Consider the following 27,574-nt stretch of genomic DNA (forward strand, 5'->3'; position numbering starts at 1 on the left):
GGCGCCCAATATGATTATCCTCTTTTGCAGAACCCCTGAAATTTATAAAGGCATTTATCTTTTCTAAACACCTAATTTATACAGTAAAAAATAATAAATCTAAAATTAGTTTCCTAATTATTATATGTTTTACTCACTATAGTAATGTAAATGTATTTATTTATTCGTTTATGTTTAATCTTTTTACTTTATATTAAATAAAGTTTTATATTTTAATATAATTAAATCGATATTAATTAATAATTAACTTATATTATTATTCTTATTTATATAGGCCTACATTTATATTAATTTATCAAATTTTTTTTTTTTTTTTTTTAAATCTAGACTTTTCCACGGACCCTGTTACTCCTTTGAGGCCCATTGGCCTCAGTTACAAAAAACCCTGCCATGTAGGCTATATGCAAACCAAATTTTTTTTGTGATATAAAATACAATATCAGGTACCACAGAAACAGCACATTCCTTTTTTGCACAAACAGTATGAGATACCTAACTGTAACAGATTAGCACTTTGTACATTCAGATCTGATATCTAATTAGATTTCGGCGACAACTTTCTGTCATCGAATGCAATATCCTGGTTATTTTTCGTTACTTTCACGTGTAATAACGCCTGTGAATTCAGACACCGTGGACTCAAGAGATGCTTACTGTTAGAGCTCATTTGCATTTGCGCCCATTTTGCCATGTTGTTTACATAATTGTTTGTAACCATTTAACTCAATATATTTCACGAGTAGTGCAAACTTTAAAAGTCCTCGGTCTGTGTGTTTCAAGTCCTATCAAGACTGGCTTGAGCTAGGAGCTAGGGGAGAATGTTATGACGCGTCCAGCGCGCTGTGCTCTGCGATCGATTAGCTCGTCTGTGCAGAAGTAGACAGGAACAAGCTAGATGGATTGGCAAAGTCGGAACGAGTGTGATTAAAAACACAAACAAAATACAGAATCAAAAATACGACAACCTCCAAACTGTCAAATTGACTTGACAAGCGGCGCACCATTGTCTTCGATTAACTTATTGGAAAAGACAAGGGATCAAAAGGTACGTGTATATCGAAATGTTTATTCGGTTGGTTTGGTGTCGAGAGGGAGCCATTTTACAACACTTTATTTCTGCTCGGAATGCTAGCTTAGCCTAGTTCGCGCCGTGGCTAAAACAACACGCATTCCGTCACGACACAAGTCATATCCGTTATAATTCACCCCTATGTAGCCGTCCAACGATGCCTAAAAGTTTATTTACTGTGATAAGTTTAAATGTAACCAGTCGACGTTGAGTATAAGATTTGTGCACACATGAATGGCCTACTATGCTAACTGTGCCGTGCTAGCGAGTGTTCAGCAAGTAGAAAGGCGAACTAGTATTTACTCGTAATGTTGTATGTTTTCTAGGTATGTATAATTACTGAATGCACCAGAACCTTTCTGCGAGAATGTTAAATTTTAGTTTGTTTTTATCACAAATATATTTAAAAGTCAAGTCTAGTTCAAATCCTGCAGCTAACTCTTTTGCTAGTTATATGCCTGCTTTTAGTTTTCCTGAACTTTACTTTATGCTTTGCATTTACACAAACAAATAGTTTATTTTACCGTAACGTTGGCTAGAAAATATATGACCGTATGCATATATATTTAATCTAAAATACCCTGACAAGGAGATGACTAGTCATGTTAAAAGGGTAAAGTTAGTTCACTCAAATTACATTTGTTGTCACAGCTCTCTCTCTCGCTCGCTCGCTATCTCTCTCTCTCTCACATATATGTATGTTGTTCCAAACTTGTATGTTTTAGGATAAATAAAATAAGAAAACATGTTTGGCAGAATAGTAGACTGACAGCCTGTCACAACTCACTTTCACTCTTTTTACATGCAGTGAAAGTCAATTGTGACGAGATGTTATTCTGCCTATTATCATGGTTTTAGGGAGAAAAACATACATGTTTAGAACAACATGCAGGTGAGTAAATAAAAAGCAGAATGCTAATTTCCTTCAAAGCAGTTGTGGTAGCACATTTGTAACCTGTCAAGGTGCATTTGTGTGCTGATAAACTTTTTTTTATGTTTTGGTGGTTGTTTCTGAGCCAGCGTTTGGAACATTAGTTATTTTTTTGTGACTTGTTATTAAGTTCAAATATTTCTATATTCAATCAATTTGAGCTGATAGAATCAGCATGAAGTGTAAATATTCAACATTATATAAGACATAAATTGATCTAAATATTGCTTTATGTTACAGAGTTGGTCTGCAGATTAATATTGAAGATCTGGAGGTAGAACAACCTGTTGGATTTGTGACTGCAGGATTTTAAGAGACCCAAGATCTCCCAACATGCAATAATACAATCTGGAGTAAACCTGTTGTTTCACAGTGAATGTTCAAGGTTTGCTTGCATCTGGACGCTTGTTTTGTCATTGAGTTTCATTTGAATCACCAATGCACGGTACGTCGCGTTTAACAAGAATCAGTGCAGATTGGCTTCAAGTTACTCGCCTGTGGAAGCTTCTTCTAATTTGATGAACTGGAAGATCGGAAGTGTTGTTAGGAGGCAAATCATATTTCCTTTAAACTTTTTCGGTAGCCTAACGTGATATTGGTTCATCAGCCATGTGGGCCGAGAATTGAAGATGTCAAGTTTTCATTGTTTGGTTCACTGAATCATCCAAAGTATGAGCTGTTGAAGGCTAAAGCAATTCTCATGACTTTATAACATAAAGCACTTCTAGCTATTGTGATGTGACAAATCAGCCCCCCTCCCCTTTTCGCCCTGACGTAGCACCTTCGCTGTTTAGATGAGGTGAATATATTCAGATCACCACTTTCCTCAAAACAGCATTGTGTGGTACAAACCCACTTTTTTTTTTTTTTTTTCTTTTTTTTTTTTTGGTCACTGTGTGTCTTCAGCCAAAAATGAGTTCGTAAAGGAGCTTCCGAGTGTCAGAGCAGGCACAACGTGCTGCTACCACAAGCCCCCCGAATAAGAGACTGGACTTGTATTTTTGTCACCCTGAATGCACACGGTCATCGTGGGTGAACTAAGGGTGTCGTGGAGAGTCATTTTGGCATTACAGATCAAACACATCCGCTACTCTTCCACAACCACACGCCAGTGATCAAAAACAACACGTCACCATCTTTTTCATCCCCTCACAATTTCACCTTGTGCTGCACACGTTTCACTTCCATCCCCTTCTTTGCCCCATCCTGGAAACTGGAGTTTGCCTGTAGCAGGAGCTGTGGTTGTCCTGAGGCTTCAAAGCCTGTGAAAGTGCATTGGTTGGGCCCTCTACACAGACACAGCCAAGGACAGGGCCATCGAACTACAGAGCCTTTGTCTCTGGGGTAAGAAGCCACAACATTTAGCTGAAACTTTCCTTGGTATTGTTTACTTTGCACTCTTACGGTATGAAATGTGAGATTTGTCATTCAGTCGTTAGCTTTTGTTGAGTCTAAATAAATACAGTCAATCATGTCAAGGCCAAGAGAGCAATAAAACTGTTCTATTAAACAGTGTTTTAATGTTTAACTTAACTGCTTGCTTGTCTTTGAAAAAGATATTACAGTTAAAGACATCCAAATCAGCATGTGGTAAATCTGTTTTGTTGTCACCTCAATGTACAACTGTAAGCAAGCTATTTTTAGGTTGATTTCTCCAAAAAGTTTAAACCCCGTGGTGTTTTCAAAACATTTCTCTTTTTTTAAATATTCTCTTCAGCCTGACTTGGCAACATTAGCTCAACCTAATGACATGAGTTTTAGGTGAAGACTATTTGTTTGCCTGACCTTTGGCTGATGGGAGAACATTCAAAACTTGTTTGAAACAGTCATTGTTTTTGCATTTGTTGCTGCAAAAGATTTTTTTTTTTTACCTTTCAAAGATACCATGAAATTGTCTTGATGAACTGTCTTATTTTTTTATGAAATATTGCAATATTTACTATAAATGATTTATCATTGCCCATTAATATCCCCTTCTCCTCACAACAACATCAAGAATGATGTGTACACTGCCGCGAATGCTGGTCAATAAGGTTGTCCAATGGCTAGATGAGTTTGAATACTTCCTGTCAACCTGTCATTCACATGAGTTGTTTGCAGAAATTGGCCAACGACAAGGGTCCAGTCATAATCAAGTCCCACCCTACCTTTTTAAAAATTTGTCGAGAAGCCGTTTCACTCAGATATACGTCACAATAGGGAAACAATACAATTGCAATTTCCATTTCATACCAACTTTAAATGTGTTTGCATTAGGTATTTGTTGTAGTAGATTATGGTGATTTGATGTTTGTTGCTTGCATTGTCAGTTCAGGCCATGAGGTTTGATGCCTCCATCCACTGACGGGAGACACTGGACCTAAATGGCGCAGCATGACTTTGTTCCTGCCTGGCTTAACTTCTCCACGCCTCAGCCCGCCAAGGTATTGTAATGTATTGTTGACTTTGTATTGACAGAACAGCAGGACTCGATGAACTCACTTTGTTCTCTTAAATATAATCGTTATTTTCTAAAATAAGCTTTTTAAAGTAGAAGTTTTCTGCTTAAAATGTGTTGTTTATGTTTTGTTTTCTTCAGTCCCCTGCTGCCCCCCTTGAGAAGCATGGAGAGCACTTTCCCCGCGGAGACAGCCGGCCGGGAGTAAATCGTCGCAGACACAACTCCTCTGATGGCTTCTTCAACAATGACCCACTAAGAGCTCCTGGAGGTTGCTGAAAACGCATCTAAATTCCTCCTCATGTAGAGGTAACCTGCTTTTTGACCTGCCCTGTGTAATAACTATTCATTTTTCTCATCAGGTGATGGGTGGCAGCAGCCGTCGCTGTTGAGGCATGACTCTGTAGACTCTGGTGTTGCAAAGGGGAGTCAGGGGGGATTGGGAGGCGGACCAGGGTGGAAGGAGACCCCCAGCTGGCATGGGGTACCGAGGGGCCAGGAAGGTCCTCACCACCACCCTGCTCGGCATATCAAACGTGGTGGAGGTGAAAGGGACAGACAAGGGGGCCACCGACAACGTAATGGGAACTTTCATCCACGCAAGGGTGGCTCATATCACGACAGATATTCTGATGAGGAGCGCAACGATGATAAGCTCAAGTTTGTTGATGAGGATTTTGTAAGTATTTCTTTTCCTCTTGAGTTTGATTACGTGTGTAGTGAGGTCACACCCCTACCAGGCATGAGTTAACTGGATATGTCATTATAGAGGTTTAGTTCTGACATTCTTGACATGCCTTCAAATCAAGTTACTGCTTAGTTAGTTTGCATTAATGCTTTCTGTTTTCATGTAAATGTTTAGCCCTCCTTGAACCCAGAAACAACTGGAAAGCCAGCAAGTCAGCCTCGTGCTGTCGGGACTCCGGCAGGAGTATGGGGTAAAGTCACCATGTTCCAGCTGCATTAGAGTAAAACATTGTTACATTTATTGGTTTGGTTTAAATATGTTTTTTTTGTTTGTTTGTTTTTTGCAACTTGTTACAGAGAACCCCCCTAGTGCTAAGCAGGCTATGTCTAAGATGCTGGTCATTAAGAAAGTGTCTAAGGAGGACCCCAGTGCTGCATTCTCGGCTGGCTTTGCCAGTGCTGGCCCTCTGCCCGCCAATGGTTCTAAAGTCCCCATCACTGGACCCAGCGTCTACAAGAATCTGGTGCCCAAACCTGCCACTGCCCCCACCAAGGTACTGAGCTAGTGGATATGAAAATAGTACTTGCATGATGTTTTTGCTTTTGTTATACCAGCTTATTGAATCACATCACTTATGGTGAAGAACCTTTTTTTCCCTAATGTTCTTTTTATTGAATTAGGTCAATTGTGTCATGGTTTTTTATTTTATAAATAAAACCGTTGTCTTTTTTATAGTCTGGCCCATGGAAACCCAATGGAAGGGAAACTAAAGTGGGTTTGCATTTCTCTGGACGGGATTCAGCCTTCACCAGCCCTGTGTCTGTGACCAAACCTCTGATACCCGTCAATGCACCTGCCCATGGCACTTCTAAAGAGGTAAAATGACAGTCAGGCATGGAGGCTGTTTTTTTTATTTTTATTATTTTAATTTATTTATTAGTAGGTTGTGATTAAACCAATAAGCTGAGTCATTTTAAGTCTGCACAAATTATTTTGTTATACAAAACACAATAATTATTATTCATATTTCTATAATAAATCAAGAAGAATAATGTAATATGGTTACAAAATCATTACCAGATAAGTGGCATGAATCCTGCATAAAATGTTTACAATTTCCAAATATTTGATCTCCCCCTGTTTTTACCAACGACTATATACAGTACAACATGGAGACCTACTTTCTTAAAGGGTTAGTTTACCCAAAAATGAAATTTATGTCATTAATGACTCACCCTAATGTCGTTCCACACCCGTAAGACCTTCGTTCATCTTCGGAACACAGTTTAAGATATTTTATAGTTTAGTCCCAGAGCATAATGCAGTCAATGCACACTATACTGTCCATGCCCAGAAATCTAATAAAAACATCATCAAAGTAATCCATATGTGACATCAGTTGGTTGATTAGAGTCTCTTGGAGCATCGAAAATACATTTTGGTCCAAAAATATCAAAAACTACGATTTTATTCAGCATTGTCTTCTCCTCCATGTGCCTCCAAAAAGAATCAAACAGTTAATGAATCAGTGAATTGATCAATGATTCGGTTCGCCAGTGTCACGTGATTTCAGCAGTTTGACGCGAACCGAACTGTTGAAATCACAGTTCTACATATGGACTACTTTGATGATGTTTTTATTAGCTTTCTGGACATGCACAGTAAAGTGTGCATTGACTGCAATATGCTCTGGGACTAAAATATAAAATATCTTAAACTGTGTTCAGATGATGAACGAAAGTCTTACGGGTGTGGAACGACATTAGGGTGAGTCATTAATGACATCAATTTAATTTTTGGGTGAACTAACCCTTTAACTCTTATGCCAGGTTCAGATTACATCATATTTTTGTCTGTTACAGTAGTCATTGTCAGGGTATGCATTTTTATTTTATTTGATTATGTCATGGACGAGAAACATGTCAGATTACACGTTGCTTTCTGAACAGTCATCGCTTGCCGTCTTTAACGACGTGTGATGTCATCGAGAAGGTGAAACTAGCGAGTAACTTCCAGAAACAAGAACGTAAACAAATAATGGCTACCGACGCGCCGTGTTTTGTACTTGCCATCTTGTCGCCAGAAAAAGCCCGATAAGAACCCGATAGTGGACACGTTCCTAGATTGCACAAAGAGGACAAGTATGGAGTATTGTTGCAATAGCTCCATGAAGCTTTCCTCCATTGCATTCCACCTAGCAACGTCAATACCATCATTTCTTTCGTTTCGCCATGTTTAAAACCTGTGTATGAAAGAGCTTCTGTGCTCCTTTTGGTCAATGTTACAAATTAAACATGCAAGTCTTTCTGTTGGGATGTTGTGGAGCATCACAGACACTGTGTCGGTTGTCGTCCACTATAACACACTATAATAAAACGGTTGATTCTCGCTTCCCGGCTCCCATTGCCATCTACGAATCACCTCGACACAGTTTAAACGGATTGGGCAAAAATCTTGCTGATATCATGTAGTTCAAACCCAGTATCAAAGAAACTACATTGAAGACCATTTACCATTCAATAAACACCTTCCAAATCAATACAAGTCTAATTTGATGGGTTAAATGTATTCTGTCCATTTATTCCAAATTCAAAAAGATTCTTCTGTCTAGGTCTTTAAATATTTCATCATGTTGGTGGCTCCAGCTTTTATAATTTTCTTGCAATTGCCTTTTTGCTAGCTGCCTGGAGAAATAACATCAGTTTCTTATCTTTTTTGTTCCACCCATCAAATGAAATATTATCCAACCATAAAAATGTTTCCAAATTCCTTTGAATCTCTTGCCAATAAGGAACTAGAACACAATATTCCTAAAAAATATTATAGTGATTGGCTTCATGTCAACAAATTCTTTTGTTGTAGCATTGTATACTATGTGGCCATATGCAAAACACACAAACATATGACGATTGATTAAAAATGTTTACCACATCTCTGCATTCTCTAATATTCATGAAATATCAGAATGTTATCATGTTTATCCATAGGAGAATATCAATAATTAACATCACCTTTCATATTTATCTTTCCATCTCCCTCTCCCTCTCTTCCTCCATAGCCTCCCTCCAGCACCACCCCTCCTATAGACATCACCCCATCGCGACTAAAACTGATGCGCCGTAGCACAGACCGTAAAAGTGAGTTCCTTCGTGGACTAAAGGATGAGAGAAACGGGGACTTGAGCGACTGCCACAGCCCAGGAGCTCCAGCAGAGGTATAGATGAATTAATCTCTGATCTGCTGTCTGTTAGCTGTAAAACAGGCTTCCATTAAACAGGCCTCCATCATGGTGTAAAAATAGTTTGTTAACATTTAACAACAATGCACTGGGCAGTTGATAAATTTAGTTTTGCCTCATAGTTGTTTACTAAAGCCTTTATTTGTCATGTTTCTCTGTGTTTAGGGAGAGGGAAGCACCCCTGAACCAAAAGAGTTTGGAGAGAGTCATGAGAACGGCATCTCCCACTCTCTCAGTGACTCAGACCCAGAGCACTTGTCCAGCTCTCTGGAGGCGGAACACAGGTCAGAGCATCCACATACGCAAACACTTCACTGTATTCTCCTCCATCAGACACATGTAAGCTCAGTTCCAAAATCTAGTGGTCCGTCTGCATGGGCAAATTACTTCTAGCTTAAATAATACGTCACAGGGGACTGATTTGGAATGTTACATGGGCACTGTGCCGCAACTACACGCATCAAACAAATAGCACTTCTCATGCATATGGAGTTGGCAGTTAGCATGTTGGTAAGCTAGCACTGCAATATTCCAATTATAAACTACAGTTTTGATTAAACTTTTATTTTACGATAATAGAATGTGTTTTTACTTTTTGATAATGAAAAATATATATATATTTTGTATTTTCATTTAATTATTTTGTATTATTTTTTAATGCATTTTAAATCAGGAGTTCATTAGTTTGTCTGAGATTGAATGAATGATACATGCAATGTTATGCTTACAGAAATGAAGTTGTGACAATCATTTCCAAAAGCCTTGCATGTGGATTTTGGTTGCATTTTATTTAAATTAAATTTGTGAGCAAATTACCCTTACAATAAAAAAATGTTCACAAAGTTATTGCAGTTTATCTGAGATTGATTTCCTCATGAAGGATACTTGCATTTCCATAGTTGAAACACAAAAACGAGGTACAGTAAGCAGTTGTTAGTCAGATGACCAGAGAGAACGAGAAGCAGAATAATAGTTCAGATAAAAAATAGGGAGTAAGTCCATGAAGACATTTTAAAGGTTAACAATAGTTTTATTCGGAATGCAGGCAGAAACAATGTAGATTATAGAGTGAAGGAGTAATGCGATCAGATTTCTAGACTTGATTGATGACTGGCAGCAGAAATTTGTACATTTTGTAGTCTAGTGATTGTTCTAGCGGGTAATGCTACCTCCACAGGCAGTACACTAAGTTTGTAAATAGAGCCACACATTGATCTGCCCACAAAGACAACATTCGTAATCCACATGCTCACAAATGTGGATCCTCTCTGACAGGTTGCTGAAGGCTATGGGATGGCAAGAATACCCAGAAAATGATGACAACTTCCAGCCCCTCACTGAAGATGAACTCAAAGAGTTTCAAGCTAAAACTGAACAGGTATGATCGAAGTGCATGCATATAGTCTATTTTATTTTTAGTTTATTCTTTGTTTAAAATTAAGTGCATCATGGACTAGGGGTGTAACGATTTATCGTGATTATAGAAATGTGACTGTATCATTGATGTAAACAATATGATTCATGATATAGTTGGTTTTATTCAATACTCAGCTTACTGTATTTATAAGGTATAATTCACCCTAAAATGTCAATTGATTCATGTATTCACCCCATGTTGTTTCAAACCTATAAGAAATTTCTGTACCTCAATTTAAAGTAAATTCCTGTAAGACTTAAAAGACCCAAAAAATGTCATAAAGGCATTGTAAAAACTAAAAAATTGAGTGGTCTAATCTAAATCCAAATATTCTGGAGACGCAATGGCTACAAGTGTAGTGAGCACTGGGAGAGTCTGTGAATGTGCGGCTAGTCTGTGTAAAAGATCCATCGACTGCATGCATTGAAACTGTTGCCAGTACTGTGGAAAGAAAATGAAATGAAATGTTGAAAATAATGAATAATAATGCAATGGGGGAATATTTGTGGGTCCTGATAATAATCCGTTGTCCCGGTAACAAGCTCCTATTTTTCACAGTAGATTTATTTAGACTGATTATAACGGGTAATGGGCTTGCTGCGATAATCGGTGTTACTGGATTTCAGGCATAACACCGGTTACATTACTTAATAAACAAATATTCGAATCCCAAAATTGAAAATGTAATACCAACCCATCGAATGAATATTCTGGCCCAGCCCTAGTGTGGCATGGGTGTATCATTAGGCCTGAGTGACTAACCTTATAGTGTGCTTTTTGTCAGATGAAGAAGATTGGTCTTGGCCGTAACGGTGTGCTCTTAAAGCCACGTGGTGTGGCCCTGCTAACCTGGAGGAACACCCCAAACCCTGGTCTGGAAGAGGGCTCCGAGTCTGAGACGAGCAGTAGCAGCCAGACCTCCGATGATGATGATACCTAATGTGGCTTTAAACACCACTCCCACATTTCCTTTTGTCTTTTTCTCTTAATCTGTCTCCTCCATCACACCCATTTATTTCAAATTAAAAGAAGAAGAGAGAAAAGATTCTTTTCATGGACAAGGAACATTGGTCATATCCCAGGCGGAGAGAAAAAGAAATCACTTGTCACTTCATAGGCAATGTCTTTTTTTTTTTTTTTTTCGTCTTCTCTCTCCTCGTCTGCTTTTTGTTCTTTATCCTGAACTAGAAATGTCAAAGAAAGCCACATGCACCTCTCCACCAGATCTTTTTTGTTTTGCTTGGGAAAAAGACTAATTCATAATAATAACACCAATTATAACCGTGATTTAACGTGAAATATGACATCATTCTGAATGTTCTATAAAATGGCTTTGACACCTTTCTAAAAGATTTTTTTCCTTTTCGCGAAAACAATTCGTAGCATTAGTGTTAAGATGAAACAATCATTGTGAGCCGCTGACTGCGACGTTGCTCCCAGTCCCTCATAGAAATGAACTCAAGCCAGTCATCCCTGCAGCAAGGAAGAACTAAAGCAACACAGAATGGACTGTCACGTGCAGTCTGGCAGCTAGAACATCAGTCCATCTCTGGCTCCAGTTCCAGCAAACCTTGCTCATTGTCACTATTTTCACTCTGCAGAATCATACCAATATACCTGATTTCATTTGTCTGCCAAGTTCACCTGTGTGACAACTTTAAAGGATGTTTAAAAGTTAGAGTTGAAACCTAGCTTGCGGAAGAGTTTGTCGGGAACTGGTCTTTGAATAAAGGTAACGTTTGGATGGAAGGGTCTATGTTTATGTTGCGTTCTGGTAAGACAGACAAACATGCAGATGTTCAGTTCACTGAGGTTGGGTTCTGTTTAGGAAAAATTCAAGTTCAAAAAATCATAAACAGACTGTCTTCTTTCTTGCCCATGGTATAATATTTTTTTTTTCCTGACTAACTTAAAAGCTGTTTAATTTAAACCATATTGAAATCCTGAACATTTCAGTTATTCTATAAAAAGCATTCTCATGCTTACAGAAATAATGCTGTGGCAATCATTTTCAAAAGCTTTACATTCATTGCATGTGGATTGATAGGGGTATTCCATAAACACAAGAAAGGTTTAATGAACTTCACAAATCCCAAATAAAATCTACCCAATGGAATAGAACGCATTAAACATTATTGGGCTTATGTAATGTTTACAATGCAGGAATTGATCTGATGTCTAAGGTTTATAATGACTGAACTTTGTTTGAGCAGTTCAGTAAGATGGCTTGCACGCTTTGTTTTGCTATGTTGTTCCTTCAACAGTTCATTTGAGGTTAATTTTGGGCGCTGAGTTCTATCCCTGCTGCTGGCAGTGAAGTAGAGATCCATCTTTAAAAATTCTTTATTTCATGAGGGACTGCTGGTGTAAATTGTGCATCTCCTTTTTTTGTACCTTGTTTTTGCTGATAGGGTATAAAAATTGCTTTATCACATATTTAAGTTTCTTTTTTTAAATTTTGGTACAGCTGTAAAAATTCCCACATAAATAGTTTTTTTTCTTCTTCTTTTGTTTGCATCATATTGTTTCTGCAGCCTTGATATTCAGGGTGGATTGTAAAAAAATATAAGAATAAAAAATTGTGAGTTTTGGAAGATTAAGATTATTTTGATAACATTATTTACAGATTTGAGAAGATAAAAGGTGTCCTGTATGGGTTTATCTGTATGAGACAAAGCAGGCATAAACTAATGCATCACAATGAAAAGATCGGAGAAAGAATTGTAATAAATATTTTGCATCAGTTTGCCAAACATGTCCAGCCTTTCGTTTTCTGCTGAAACACTTGGGAAACATTTTTCTTGTTTTAGGAGGGCAAATGGTAATGTTTAAAATGTGCATGGGGAAAGATAAAAAATAATAAGCATAAAAAGAACTGTTTCCTCTTGCTCTGCCTTACTTCCCCACTCCCTTTTACCAAGGTGATAGTAACTAACAAACAAAACTTCAGTCAACAAACGCAGTGCATCTAATTGAGGCAGACGGTCCAGCATAAGTATAGTCCTATTTTCTTTTTTAAGAATCAACCAATTTTGGGTCTAGAGTTTGTTTCAAGTTTAAATAGGGAGTTGTTGTTGGAGAGATGGAAGGTTTGGGGGAGTTCATTTGTCAGAATTGTAACATGGCATTCCATTCTGCTGGACTCTTGGATAAACACAAGGCCAAATTCTGCATTGGCACAGACCTAAAAGACCCGATAGCTCTATGGAGAGGACAAAGGGAATTCACACGAACAGAAAACGCAGCTGTGAAGACAGTGCATCCCACAAGGGCAAGGACACCGGATTTGATTATTGTAAGTAGTTGAATATTACTTGATTATTCCTTGATGACAACAAAAACTGCAGTTTTTTATTATTAAAATATATAAGGCATTATAAAAATATGTGATTTAAATAAACAATTTTATATTTCCATCGTTGTTGTGCCCCTTTACACTCTAAAAAATGCTGGGTTGTTTTAACCCAATGTTGGGTCAAATATCGACTAACCCAACAATTGGGTTGTTTTAATCCTGCGGTTGGGTTAAATATTTGCTCAAGACAACCCAATCGCTGGGTTAAAACAACCCAACTGCTGGGTTAGTCCATATTTGACCCAACATTTGGGTTGTTTTTTACTCAAATTTACCGTTCAAAAGTTTTAGGTAAAGGTTTTTATGAAAGAAATCTTTTATTTAGAAAGGACGTTTTAATTATAATAAATGCTGTTCTTTTGAACTTTCGGTTCATCAAATCAAGCAGCACAACTGTTTCCAAGATGACGAGCACAAATTACCATATTAGAATGATATCTGAAAGATCATGTGACACTGAAGACTGGAGTCAATTAAAATAGAACAACTATTTTAAATTTTTACTTATTGTAAAATTAATTTAATTAAAAAAAACTAGTCCAAACTTTTGAACTTAGCGCACATAATACTGTTTGTTTGCCTGTTCCATTGGCCAGCTGAAAGAACAGAGAAACCACCGAGTGGATCAGATAGAGACTTCAAAGGAAAATAGTGCTCTAAACAAACTCACTGAAGAGGTACAGGACCACATACAAAGATAATAAATCTCAAATAAAATAAAGTTCAAAGAGGTTTTATGCATGCATCTGATGATCTTCTATTTTAGTTTCATAAACTCAGGATCTCATTTGAACAAAACCTGCCCAGAAGACAAACAGAGGTCAGTTTCTTATACTTAGTTAAAACCTGTATTTATTGTGAATAGTGTGTTTGTATGTGTTTTATTATCTTTATTGGACATTGTGTAAGTGTCCTCTAGGTCTCTGAGGAGCAGGGCTCCCACCAGCAGAAGGCTGATGAGCAGAGGGCTCTTGACTTATATAAAGATCATGAGCAGAGACTGGCTGAGATCAGGGCACGCAACCATCAGCTGGAGAAGGAGAGACAGGGTAAGCTTCTGTTAAATGGCTGCGGAGCGTATGTAATAATGTTAAAAGAAAGCTAAACTCTTAAAGTAAAGATTCTCTATTTGGCATTTATGCTCCCAAGAGGCCTTCAACATCCATGAAACCTTCTTATTGCACAAAAAGATTCTTTAGATTATTAAAATGTTCTCCACACTAAGGCATTACTTTGCAAAACGGTTCACTGAAAGGTACAGGGCCCCTAAAGGGACTTTGTTGTAGTGAAAAAATTAGATGGAAGAACCTTTGTGTTCGCTTGCAAGACCTTTGCATTCCCCAAAATAAACTTTGCATTTGCTCGCAAAAACATTTTCCCCCAAGAACCTTTGCGCTCGCTCTCAAAACCTTTGCATTCCCCCAAGAAACTTTGTGTTCGCTCACAAAACCTTTGCATTCCCCCAAGAAACTTTGTGTTCACCTGCAATACCTTTGCATTCCCCCAAGAAACTTAACGTTCGCTCTCAAAACCTTTGTTCCCCAATGAACTATGCGTTCGCTCGCAAAACCTTTGCTTTCCCCAAAAGAAACTTTGCGTTCGCTCACAAAACCTTTGCGTTCCCCAAAAGAAACTTTGCATTCGCTCGCAAAACCTGTGTTCCCCCAAGAAACTTTGTGTTCGTTCTCAAAACCTTTGTTCCTCCAAGAAGCTTTGCGTTCGTTCTCAAAACCTTTGTTCCTCCAAGAAGCTTTGCGTTCGCTCACAAAACCTTTGCTTTCCCCAAAAGAAACTTTGCGTTCGCTCACAAAACCTTTGCATTCCCCAAAAGAAACTTTGCGTACGCTCGCAAAACCTTTGCATTCCCCAAAAGAAACTTTGCGTTCGCTCGCAAAACCTTTGCTTTCCCCAAAAGAAACTTTGCGTTCGCTCGCAAAACCTGTGTTCCCCCAAGAAACTTTGTGTTTGCTCGCAAAACCAGTGTTCCCCCAAGAAACTTTGTGTTCGTTCTCAAAACCTTTGTTCCTCCAAGAAGCTTTGCGTTCGTTCTCAAAACCTTTGTTCCTCCAAGAAGCTTTGCGTTCGCTCACAAAACCTTTGCATTCCCCAAAAGAAACTTTGCGTTCGCTCGCAAAACCTTTGCTCTCCCCAAAAGAAACTTTGCGTTCGCTCCCAAAACCTTTGCATTCCCCAAAAGAAACTTTGCGTTCGCTCGCAAAACCTTTGCTTTCCCCAAAAGAAACTTTGCGTTCGCTCACAAAACCTTTGCGTTCCCCAAAAGAAACTTTGCGTTCGCTCGCAAAACCTTTGCTTTCCCCAAAAGAAACTTTGCGTTTGCTCGCAAAACCTGTGTTCCCCCAAGAAACTTTGTGTTCGTTCTCAAAACCTTTGTTCCTCCAAGAAGCTTTGCGTTCGCTCACAAAACCTTTGCATTCCCCAAAAGAAACTTTGCGTTCGCTCGCAAAACCTTTGCATTCCCCAAAAGAAACTTTGCGTTCGCTCGCAAAACCTTTGCTTTCCCCAAAAGAAACTTTGCGTTCGCTCGCAAAACCTGTGTTCCCCCAAGAAACTTTGTGTTTGCTCGCAAAACCAGTGTTCCCCCAAGAAACTTTGTGTTCGTTCTCAAAACCTTTGTTCCTCCAAGAAGCTTTGCGTTCGTTCTCAAAACCTTTGTTCCTCCAAGAAGCTTTGCGTTCGCTCACAAAACCTTTGCATTCCCCAAAAGAAACTTTGCGTTCGCTCGCAAAACCTTTGCTTTCCCCAAAAGAAACTTTGCGTTCGCTCCCAAAACCTTTGCATTCCCCAAAAGAAACTGCGTTTGCTCGCAAAACCTTTGCGTTCCCCAAAAGAAACTTTGCATTCGCTCGCAAAACCTGTGTTCCCCCAAGAAACTTTGTGTTCGTTCTCAAAACCTTTGTTCCTCCAAGAAGCTTTGCGTTCGCTCACAAAACCTTTGCGTTCCCCAAAAGAAACTTTGCATTCGCTCGCAAAACCTGTGTTCCCCCAAGAAACTTTGTGTTTGCTCGCAAAACCTGTGTTCCCCCAAGAAACTTTGTGTTCATTCTCAAAACCTTTGTTCCTCCAAGAAGCTTTGCGTTCGCTCACAAAACCTTTGCATTCCCCAAAAGAAACTTTGCGTTCGCTCGCAAAACCTTTGCATTCCCCAAAAGAAACTTTGCGTTCGCTCGCAAAACCTGTGTTCCCCCAAGAAACTTTGTGTTTGCTCGCAAAACCAGTGTTCCCCCAAGAAACTTTGTGTTCGTTCTCAAAACCTTTGTTCCTCCAAGAAGCTTTGCGTTCGTTCTCAAAACCTTTGTTCCTCCAAGAAGCTTTGCGTTCGCTCACAAAACCTTTGCATTCCCCAAAAGAAACTTTGCGTTCGCTCGCAAAACCTTTGCATTCCCCAAAAGAAACTTTGCGTTCGCTCGCAAAACCTTTGCATTCCCCAAAAGAAACTTTGCGTTTGCTCGCAAAACCTTTGCTTTCCCCAAAAGAAACTTTGCGTTCGCTCGCAAAACCTTTGCTTTCCCCAAAAGAAACTTTGCGTTTGCTCGCAAAACCAGTGTTCCCCCAAGAAACTTTGTGTTCGTTCTCAAAACCTTTGTTCCTCCAAGAAGCTTTGCGTTCGCTCACAAAACCTTTGCGTTCCCCAAAAGAAACTTTGCATTCGCTCGCAAAACCTGTGTTCCCCCAAGAAACTTTGTGTTTGCTCGCAAAACCTGTGTTCCCCCAAGAAACTTTGTGTTCGTTCTCAAAACCTTTGTTCCTCCAAGAAGCTTTGCGTTCGCTCACAAAACCTTTGCATTCCCCAAAAGAAACTTTGCGTTCGCTCGCAAAACCTTTGCATTCCCCAAAAGAAACTTTGCGTTCGCTCGCAAAACCTTTGCATTCCCCAAAAGAAACTTTGCGTTCGCTCGCAAAACCTGTGTTCCCCCAAGAAACTTTGTGTTTGCTCGCAAAACCAGTGTTCCCCCAAGAAACTTTGTGTTCGTTCTCAAAACCTTTGTTCCTCCAAGAAGCTTAGCGTTCGTTCTCAAAACCTTTGTTCCTCCAAGAAGCTTTGCGTTCGCTCGCAAAACCTTTGCATTCCCCAAAAGAAACTTTGCGTTCGCTCGCAAAACCTTTGCATTCCCCAAAAGAAACTTTGCGTTCGCTCGCAAAACCTTTGCTTTCCCCAAAAGAAACTTTGCGTTCGCTCGCAAAACCTGTGTTCCCCCAAGAAACTTTGTGTTCGTTCTCAAAACCTTTGTTCCTCCAAGAAGCTTTGCGTTCACTCACAAAACCTTTGCATTCCCCCAAGAAACGTTGTGTTTGCTCTTAAAACCTTTGCATTACACCAAGAAACTTTGTGCTCGCTCTCAAAACCTTTGCATTCCCCCACTAAATTTAACTAAGGGCTAAAATATTATTCCTGACTTAATTCGGGGCTCCCCTGTCTGAACAGAACAGTCAGAGATTTTCAGTTCTTGAGAGACACTAGAAGCAGCCCAGCTTCTAGTGTCTACTTCCCATAGGGAGTAGTTTTCATCCAACACCTTCTGCCTCTGGCTTCCAGTGTCCCTCTGACCCCTCAATGGAGTGGAGTCCTCCAACCCCTTAATGGAATAGAGCTATCAGAGATGAATAATAGAAATTAATTTGGCAACAAAGTCAGCCATTTTGTTCCAAAACTGTTTAAAATGTTATATCCACCACAGAATTATATTAAACATTGTTTGAGAAACAACAGAATAATTATTCTGTGATGCTTGGAGATTAGCTAAATAAACCCGTTATGTGAGAGATTATAAAAGCAGCCCAAAAATATTTCACAGGCTGTGCAGATTGATCAGTGTATGACATCAAAGTACATCGTGAGCATTTAGTTAGCAGACGGAGCCACATGCTTTATATAGCTCTCACGGTACTTTGATGTCATACACTGACCTGTCTGTGCAGCACCACTTCAAGTCAAACTCACCTATTGTGCATTTGTTCTACACTACTCTCTGGAATAGTAATACAAATTGTTCCTTGATATATAGCAAATAAGCATATATCAGAATGATTTCTAAAGGAGGTTTTTCTGTAGCTCAACCAGTAGATTGTGGTTCTAGCAATGCCAAGGTCATGGGTTAAATTCCCAGGGAAAGCAAGAACTGACAATAATGTAAAATGTGTACCTTAAATGCAATGCAAGTCGCTTGGATAAAAGCGTCTGCCAAATGCGTATATGTAAATGGATCTTGTGACACTTTAGACTGCTGTAAATATTGCTTTGCCATTACAGGAATAAATTCCATTTTAAAATATATTAAGACAGAAAACAGTTATAAACATATTAATGTTGTTCTGCTCTACTCTATTAATGATTTGTTAATCCCAGATATCGAACAGAGGCTTGTCGAACTGGGAGGCCGGGAGAGGAAGGCTCATCTGGAAGAAGTAATGCAAGAGCTGAGGTTTCAGGAACAGAGGAACGAGGAGGTGCTGCATCAGCTCAGCTCTCACATCAACTCAATGAAGGGGTAAGAGTGGGGGAAAACAAAGTGTTCCAAGAAGCTATAAATCACGTTATACATGTTTATACTGTGCTGATGTTGTAGGCTTAATCCAAATGAAGTCCAATCTAACCCACCAGAGGAAAAGACGCCGCCTGTCTTGATCTATTCAGTGGATGGGCCCCTCTCTGCTCAGATAAGGTCTTTTTTTTTTTTACTTGCATGATAAAATAATTGAGAACATTTACTGGCACTGAAAGAATTATGCAAACCATAGCTAAGGACAATAATATCATTATGTAAGGATGTCATCTTTGGCAGGACTTGAACCCAGTCTCTGGTGTTCTAAGTGTGACATGTTCTCCAATGAGCTAATTCCCAGACAATTGAACCCAAGAGCAGAAGAGTAACGAGTCAATAGACTTGAGTATTCCAAAAAAAAAAAAGTCTTTACTTGGGAAACCAAAGCACATAGGAACTAGGCAAGCAGAGCTTCCATAAAACAGAGAAACAAAAATAGACACAAGGGTCAAAAACGGTACAATAAGGCTCAAAACTTATCTTGAGATCTGGAGACTGGAGAACATAGGCTCACGACTGAACACAATGGCAGGGTACAAGCACACTTATAGAGGGTATGCATCGACATCACTTTCCCGCCAGAACACGCCCCTTCAACCGGGGCTGGGTGGCAGAAGAGCTGCTGCATGACTGCAGTAAATAGTGGAAAACGGGAGTAGAGAAACCGATTATCAGTTTAACTAAAGGTTGGCCCTGATTATAGTGTTCCTTATAACTTAAGAAAGATTCAGTGATCCATTGATAACAACATGCAGCCAGGAATCGTGTTTTCCTGACATTTTTAAGCACCTGATTTCGACATTTATAATATTTATAACTGTCAGTCATCACATTTTTTGAGTGAATCCCGCATGTATATGCGGATGGGTCAGTGTATTGAAGCGTGTATGTGGCCGCTTGTCAAGAATGGAAAACAAAAGTTTTAATTCAAATTATGAATATATTATAGACCTATTAATAAATAATAATGATATTGCCTAAACAGAGCGCAAAGAGCTCTACCTTTATAATCACTAAAAGCTGTCACTAATTCAGTGAACGCAATGTCACAAAGTTCCGCAGTGAAGCTGGTATACAATGAATCTCTTATTTTCACAATGTCTGCACTTACAGAGGATTGACGCTTATGTTAATTGAATTTGGAATCCACTCACCGCTCGAGTGGTGAGTGGATTCCAAATTCAATACACCTGTGATCTACGTTGTAGATATCAAATTGCGTTGTAGATATCTACCAACATGTCTGTGATTGACTACATTACTCCGAAGCAAAAACACATTGGAAATGTAATCATTTGAGAGTGCAAATACAGATACACACTGGATCTTTTGCTAGCGCCTTTTCACTAATAATACGCAATTATTACGGATTCTTACGGAGGATTATAGATCCTAGACAAACAGTTATGGGCAGCTTTTCCCTCTAAAAGCAGAAGCAGCAGCAGGCGGCAGTGGTTTGAGTAAGAAAATGACACGCTACTATCAAGTCCATCTCAAGCTCGGAACTGCGATGTCCATGGTGTCCGTGGACAAGCCTCCCCCTACCCCCCTCTGGAAGCCGGGCCTAGTTTTGTATGCTTTCACTGTATTCACGCTTTAAACCAGTGCTGCCTCAGTGCATCATACTCAGTTCAGTCTTTTTGCCACTCAGCAGGGTGGTATCACAGTCGCACCATCTGACGGTGACATCACGTGCATTCCCTCTATAAAGGGCAAGACACAGGTGATCAGGGCTAACGAGGAGTGCACTGAGTACAATTAAATACACTAGCGCCATCTGCAGTAGTGGAGAGCACTGAGCATGGGGATAAAGTGTCATCTGGCGACCTGGAGGGAGCATGACATTAAAGCTTAAGGAGGGCGCCCCCTGCAGGCCAGGAGTGTAACAGCAGCCCAGAGATTGGATCATTACACATTTAGTTTTGGGAACTGCCTAGAAGCACCTAAAAACTCTAAACAACCTATACATCCCTTAGTTACTGCTTAAAGTTACACAATACAAACAAGAAAGTGCCACCGTAGCAACATTTCCATACACAATAGAACTGTAGTGCATTTATTTTTGTAACAGAGCTTTGCGTCTGGCATACATGCAGTCTGGTGGTTCTGATCCAGAGGTTCTGGCCCACATGCATGACCTTCAAGCAGAGGCTCTTACTCTAGAGCAGACAAAACCTAGAGCTGACGGCAAGATAAAAGGAAGAAGTAAGTAGTAAAGACATTGAACTGTGGCTTTAAATAGTATTTGGACACTTTCACTACCGTTCTAAAGTATTTTTTTTTGTAAGATGCAACAGCAGGGATGCATTAATTTGATCAGTAGTGACAGTAAAGACATTTACAGTGTTACAAAGGATTTCTATTTCAAATAAATATTGTTCTTTTGAACTTTCTATTCATCAAAGAATCAAGTTTCATGAGTTTTCGAACATGTTTAGGTCCTCAAAAATGTAATGAATCTTGGAGAATAATAATCGACCAAGCAATTCCAATAGGGTCTTCACAAAATCGGTGCTCGGGTCCTAAAATTATTAAGATCGAAAACAGTTCATTTAAATTGTATTAATATTTCACAATATTATTATGTTACTGTACTGTTGATCAAATAAATGTAGCCTTGGCAAGCATGCAACATTAAAAAATGGTACAAAAGTGTCCGAACGGCCTTAATTTTGAACAATGTATTATATTTTATAATCTAATTATATTAAATGAATATATTTTTAAGTGTGTCAATGTGTGCATACTTTTTTTGGGACCATTGTACAGTACACTATTCTTTCAAGCCCCAGGGGCATTTCTCATTTCTGTCCCAAACAGGGATGAAGTCTCCTCACAGAGTGTTGGACCCTAATGTTCTTGCTGTGGAGCAAGAGAACCAACGGCTTGAGGAGGAAATCTTTAGAATCCAACTTGCCAGAGAGAGGCACAAAGGAGAACATGGTATCTATGTTCCTCTAAGATCTGACATCTTGAGCATCACATGTTTAAAAAGTGATGCTCATCACATTAATTTAAAAAAAATCATAAAATAAAACTCCATAGAAAAACATGTTAATTTTGTATGTGTTCTGTCTAATGCATGCTTATGCACTAAAAGTATATTAATATTTGATAGTAGTGAATTCTTAACTATATTATTTGGATATTTTATATGATCTGGATTAGGGCTCATTGATATCCAGAAGGACCACATCAATCAAATGGCTAGCCTCCAAGCTGAGATCACCTTTCTAAAAAGAGAACTAGAGAAGGGACGAGACAGAAGAACACCCCATCCTCAACCTCCCCTGCCTTTTTACCCTGGATCTTCTATGGCCCTAACACACTCTGCTCTGACACTGGTGCGCTGACAATTGGCCATTCATTCATTAGTGTTACTGAGAGCTAATGTAATGCATGTTGAGTTAATGTGATATTTAAGGATGCACAAAATTCTGTCTGATACAATTTTAATTGTATGTCTATAACTGATAAATGGCTATTAAAATTCTATATTGTATATATATATATATATATATATATATATATATATATATATATATATATATATATATATATATATAAATAATGAATTAAGTAATGAAAAATGTATATTCGTTTTGGAATTTGTTAAAGATTACATTTAGGAATTTACCATTAGAAAGTTTTGGGTTAGTAGATATTTGAAGGATGTCTCTCGTGCTCATCACGGCTGCATTTATTTGATGAGGGATACAGTAAAAACAGTAATATTGTGAAATATTATTTCAATTTACTGTTTTCTATTTTAATATTAGTGTAGTGTATATTATATAGATTATTCTTGTGATGGCAAAGCTAAATAACTTTAAGTCACATATTCCTTCAGAAACCATTCAAATGAGCATTTCTTATAAAACACTTTAGGACACCATGATAATTTTGTAATGCTTTGATTAAAAGGAATTCTATTGCTGAAGAATTAAAAAAATCTTAGTGTATATATTATTTGTATATATTATATATACACACAAAGATTTTTTTAATTCTTCAGCAATAGAATTCCCTTTAATCAAAGAATATATATATATATATATATATATATATATATATATATATATATATATATATATATATATATATATATATAAATGTATTTATATTTTACATTTATATATATAAATGTATTTATATTTTGTATATTGCAGGATCAGAGTTCAAAACAGCATTCATTGATGGGTTACCATGTAACTGATCCGATGGAAGCTCTTGGTCCTGCTCCTTATGATCCTGTGTAAGACAAATTCTCTAACAAAAGTTACTTTTCTTTTTCTCACTTCTTGCATGTCACACTAAATGCCTTATGATATGATTTAAAAATAGCTATTGTCTGAATGTGTGTGTACAGGGCTGGCTTTGTAATCTTCTATGACCTGGTGATGGGTTTAGAAGCTACTTTGGGATCGGTGCGTTTGTTGGAAGGGTTATATTGTAACGGGCAGAAGTTGGGACAGACCACCCCAATGCCACCTGTGCAGTGCCAACCATCACTCTCCAACAAGAGTCCTGGAAACTATGCCATACTGGCTGTTAAGCAGTCTGTGCCAAGGTAGTTTGGTTCAGAGTTCAGATATAAGTATGGACACAGAGTGGATATACATTTACATTATTGAATTTGTGCTTCATTTCAGAGTACAGCCATCTCCAAATCTCTCTTTGGTTTTGGAGATCCAGACTTCTAAAGGTTTCCAATTGAACAACCATGAAACTAAGGACTTGGTCACTTGTGGCTGGGCTAAACTTGAACTTTTTGATAAGAACAACCAGCTTCACAGTGGTCACTGGAGACTTACCTTCTGCTCTCTCCCAGTTCAAGCATTCCTAAGTGCAGTTCAACTGAATTCTGTGCCACACGTATGTTCACCAGATCCTCATTAGATAGTCTTTAGTTTATGGTAAATGCCCATAGAGCTCTAATTTACAGGTGCTGGTCATATAATTTGAATATCATCAAAAACTTTATTTCACTAATTCCATTCAAAAAGTAAAACTTGTATATTATATTCATTCATTACACACAGACTGATATATTTGTTTTTATCATCAAATGTTTATTTCTTTTAATTTTGATGATTATAACTGACAACTAAAGAAAATTCCAAATTCAGTATCTCAGAAAATTAGAATAACGGGAAAAGGTTCAATTAAGACACAGGAAGACACCTGGTGCCACACTCTAATCAGCTAATTAACTCAAAACACCTGCAAAGGCCTTTAAATGGTCTCTCAGTCTAATTCTGTAGGCTACACAATCATGGCTCATGGCAAAGACTGCTGACTTGACAGTTGTCCAAGAGACAACCATTGCACAAAGAGGGCAAGACACCAAAAGTCATTAAAATAGAGGCTGGCTGTTCACAGAGCTCTGTGTCCAAGCACATTAACAGACAAGCAAAGGAAAGGAAAAGATGAGGTAGAAAAAAGTGTACAACCAATAGGGATAATCGCACCCTTGAGAGGATTGTGAAACAAAACCCATTTAAAAATGTGGGTGAGATTCACAAATAGTGAACTGCAGCTGGTGTTAGTGCTTCAAGAACCACTACGCACAGACGTATGCAAGACATGGGTTTCAGCTGTCGCATTTCTTGTGTCAAGCCACTCGTGAACAACAGACAGTGTCAGAAGCGTCTCGCCTGGTCTAAAGACAAAAATAACTGGACTGCTGCTGAGTGGTCTAAAGTTATGTTCACTGATGAAAGTTAATTTTGCATTTCCTTTGGAAATCAGGGTCCCAGAGTCTGAAGGAAGAGAGGAGAGGCACACAATTCACACTGCTTGAGGTGCAGTGTAAAGTTTCAACAGTCAGTGATGGTTTGGGGTGCCATGTCATCTGCTGGTGTTGGTCCACTGTGTTTTCTGAGGTCCAAGGTCAACGTAGCTGCATATCAGGAAGTTTTAGAGCACTTCATGCTTCCTGCTGCTGACCAACTTTATGGAGATGCAGATTTCATTTCCAACAGGACTTAGTAATTGCTTAGTAAGTAAAACTAAGCAATTAGTACCTGGTTTAAGAACCATGGTATCCCTGATCTTAATTGGCCATCAAACTCGCCTGACCTTAACCCTATAGAAAATCTATGGAGTATTGTGAAAAGGAATATATGATATGCCAGACTCAACATTGCAGAAGAGCTGAAGGCAACTATCAGAGCAACCTGGGCTCTCATAACACCTGAGCAGTGCCACAGACTGATCGACTCCATGCCACGCCGCATTGCTGCAGTAATTCAGACAAAAGGAACCCAGATTAAGTATTGAGGTCTGTACATGTTCATACTTTTCTGTTGGCCAAGATATCTAAAAATCCTTTCTTTGTATTGGTGCTAAGTAATAATCTAATTTTCTAATTTGGGATTTTCCTTAGTTGTCAGTTATAATCATCAAAACTAAAAGAAATAAACAATTGAAATATATCAGTCTCTGTGTAATGAATGAATATAATATACATTTCACTTTTTGAATGGAATTAGTGAAATAAATCAACCTTTTGATGATATTCTAATTATATGACCAGCACCTTTACTTTAAATCAGACTAAACTGTTTCTTTCTTTCTAAGCTGGGTAACATGGAACTTTGTCTTCGGGTAGCAAACGCTTGTCATGGAGATGAACAGACTCTTGCAAAGATTGACATCAACAACACCAACCAATACAAGTACCCATCAATGGTATGCAAAATAGATATTTCCTATCTAAAGATGCTTTTTAATAGCAAAGCTTACAAAGGTTTATATGATGCTATACAGCAGGGGTATCAAATCCTGCACCTGGACTGCCACTGTCCTGCAGAGTTCAGCTCCAACCCAATTAAACACATCCGGACAGCTAATCCAGAAACCTAGAAACGTCCAAACAGGCACATGGAGGCAAATTTGAGGTAAACTCTGCAGGACAAGGGCCCTTCAGAACCAATTTTTGGGGCCTACAGCTTAATATATGTCTTGTTTAGGTGGGTTCAAACACATCTGCAATCCTGGATCCTGCAACCCAAGAACCATCTCACACATCACAACCCTCATCCATTGGATCACCTTCATCACTACCACAAACAGATTACATGGAGGAGTCCAATCAGATTTGAATGACTGAATAATTCAACCCAAATTTGATTACTGTACAAATAAAGCCTGCTGTAAATTCACAATTTTTTTTCAACTGACTTCAAACATCACACGTTACAAATTATTAATCACTTTTTCTTCAGTTCTTCAGGCTTCCACTTATCTTGAAACAATTATGCATATACAGGTTTTGAACAATGAAACGCAAACCACAATAATTTACTAGTATGGTTTAGGGCCTCGTTTGCGGACAGTACAGCAGTAATTTGTCTTGGGAATGACAGATAAAAGTCCATCACAATGGCCAGATGGATTTCGACCCATTAAAGCCCAATTCATACTTCTGAGTTGAGTGTACATCGTAGGCTGTGTTGCACGCGTAACCTACGATGTAGCCTGACATGCACCTCTCAAAAGTGTAACAACACATCGATTATACGCGGGCCGCAAGCGCTGTGATCGGTCTGCCAGAACCCCTCTCTCAGGAATACACATGCTCCCTCTGCATGTGTACTGCACGTTGACGCGGACAAGGACGCAGAAGCATAAATGAAGCTAAATGAAAATCAAGGCGTAGTCCATGGCGTAGAGGCTACGGCACATGTCCGCCGCTGATGTATACATCAGCTAACGTATAGTCTTCCAGAACAGTGGCCAGGTCTATGTGACACTGGTGGAGAAAAACGTTTTCTGACTTGCTCCTCCAAGATACCTCAAAGTGGCTCATAAATATTTAGATCTGGTGATGTTGCAGGCCGTAGAGATGTTCTACTCCACTTTCATAAGTGTGTATTGGTGCATTATCATGCTGATAAATGGCACCGCCTTTTGGTGGGTATAATGTATGAACCATTAGGTGGCCCTCCAGAATGGTTTGGTAGTCTTTGTCAGTGACACACACCCATCAAGCATAATAGGCAACGCCATGATATTGCAGCCCAAATCATCATTGATCCACCTCTGTGCTTCACTCTGGGCACGCAACAGCCCGGGTGTTAAGCCTCTTTGGGGCTTCTCCACATCTCCCACGGATGAGAGAAAAACAGTGAAGGTGGGAGGTGTTGACATTTTTTTTATTTGTGGGAAGGGTATGAAAAGTCCTCACATCTCCTGCACAGCCTGGAACATAACATTTATATCCATGAGAGCTGCCGTTTTTGCTATCCTCCTCGAGTTTCCATTTTTTACCTGCAGTCCCAATGATTCAGCTCGGTCAGTTCCGCCTGACAATGAACATGTCCGGACATATGCAAATGTTGGTTCGCATATATTAATGATCCCAGCGATTGCTTCAGTTGCTGTTATGTTGAGAATCACTTATTTTTCCGTGGTGTTTTTCATGTATGAGACTTACATAAGTAGGAGGCAATGGTGTTTGAGCCTCACAGTATGTGACGTCTATGTACTGAACTCTTATTTCACTATGTCAAGGTTAATTCAATTTTTCATTCTAGGGCACCTTTAACAATTAAGATGCTGCACGTGTTTATCCAGTCTAATCGAAGCGTGTCTCTCCTCCGACTTTGCAAACAACTTTTGTGGTCCAAGGTCACATTTAGGCATACAACATTGTATAACTCCTGAATGTAGGCTTTGATCTTAACACTCACCAACCAAATGTGAGTGAAAATCTAATGTGGCAGGTAATGCATGAACACTAGTCAATTTGGCAGGTCAGGATTCATAAGAGTCTATGTAAATAGGAAATTATGCCTGTATTGAGATTAGAACTGTTTTGGATATAGAATTAGTACAGAATGACGCAAACTGTGTACAATAAGCTTTGCTGCAA

The 27,574-nt window shown here is 38.8% G+C and overlaps 2 protein-coding genes across 2 annotated transcripts; both read left to right on the forward strand.

Annotated features, from left to right (window-relative positions):
- Positions 1 to 691: 691 nt before the first annotated feature.
- Positions 692 to 12,380, forward strand: gpbp1l1 (GC-rich promoter binding protein 1-like 1). The gene is made up of 12 exons (XM_067459860.1): positions 692 to 1,045; positions 2,241 to 3,344; positions 4,310 to 4,423; positions 4,579 to 4,708; positions 4,800 to 5,116; positions 5,300 to 5,375; positions 5,482 to 5,678; positions 5,861 to 6,001; positions 8,184 to 8,339; positions 8,529 to 8,647; positions 9,639 to 9,741; positions 10,565 to 12,380. The coding sequence occupies exons 3-12, from the start codon at positions 4,364 to 4,366 to the stop codon at positions 10,718 to 10,720; spliced, it is 1,455 nt and encodes a 484-aa protein (XP_067315961.1). The 5' UTR covers positions 692 to 1,045; positions 2,241 to 3,344; positions 4,310 to 4,363; the 3' UTR covers positions 10,721 to 12,380.
- Positions 12,381 to 12,528: 148 nt separating this feature from the next.
- Positions 12,529 to 25,865, forward strand: ccdc17 (coiled-coil domain containing 17). The gene is made up of 14 exons (XM_067459859.1): positions 12,529 to 13,075; positions 13,732 to 13,812; positions 13,902 to 13,955; positions 14,055 to 14,184; positions 18,501 to 18,642; positions 18,721 to 18,816; positions 20,768 to 20,901; positions 21,517 to 21,639; positions 21,865 to 22,040; positions 22,866 to 22,951; positions 23,066 to 23,266; positions 23,349 to 23,571; positions 25,279 to 25,389; positions 25,671 to 25,865. Exons 1-14 carry the CDS (start codon positions 12,863 to 12,865, stop codon positions 25,800 to 25,802), a joined length of 1,902 nt encoding a protein of 633 aa, XP_067315960.1. The 5' UTR covers positions 12,529 to 12,862; the 3' UTR covers positions 25,803 to 25,865.
- Positions 25,866 to 27,574: the final 1,709 nt, after the last annotated feature.

This window comes from Pseudorasbora parva, chromosome 12 (assembly GCF_024679245.1).
Source record: "Pseudorasbora parva isolate DD20220531a chromosome 12, ASM2467924v1, whole genome shotgun sequence".
Taxonomy (NCBI): Eukaryota; Metazoa; Chordata; class Actinopteri; order Cypriniformes; family Gobionidae; genus Pseudorasbora; species Pseudorasbora parva.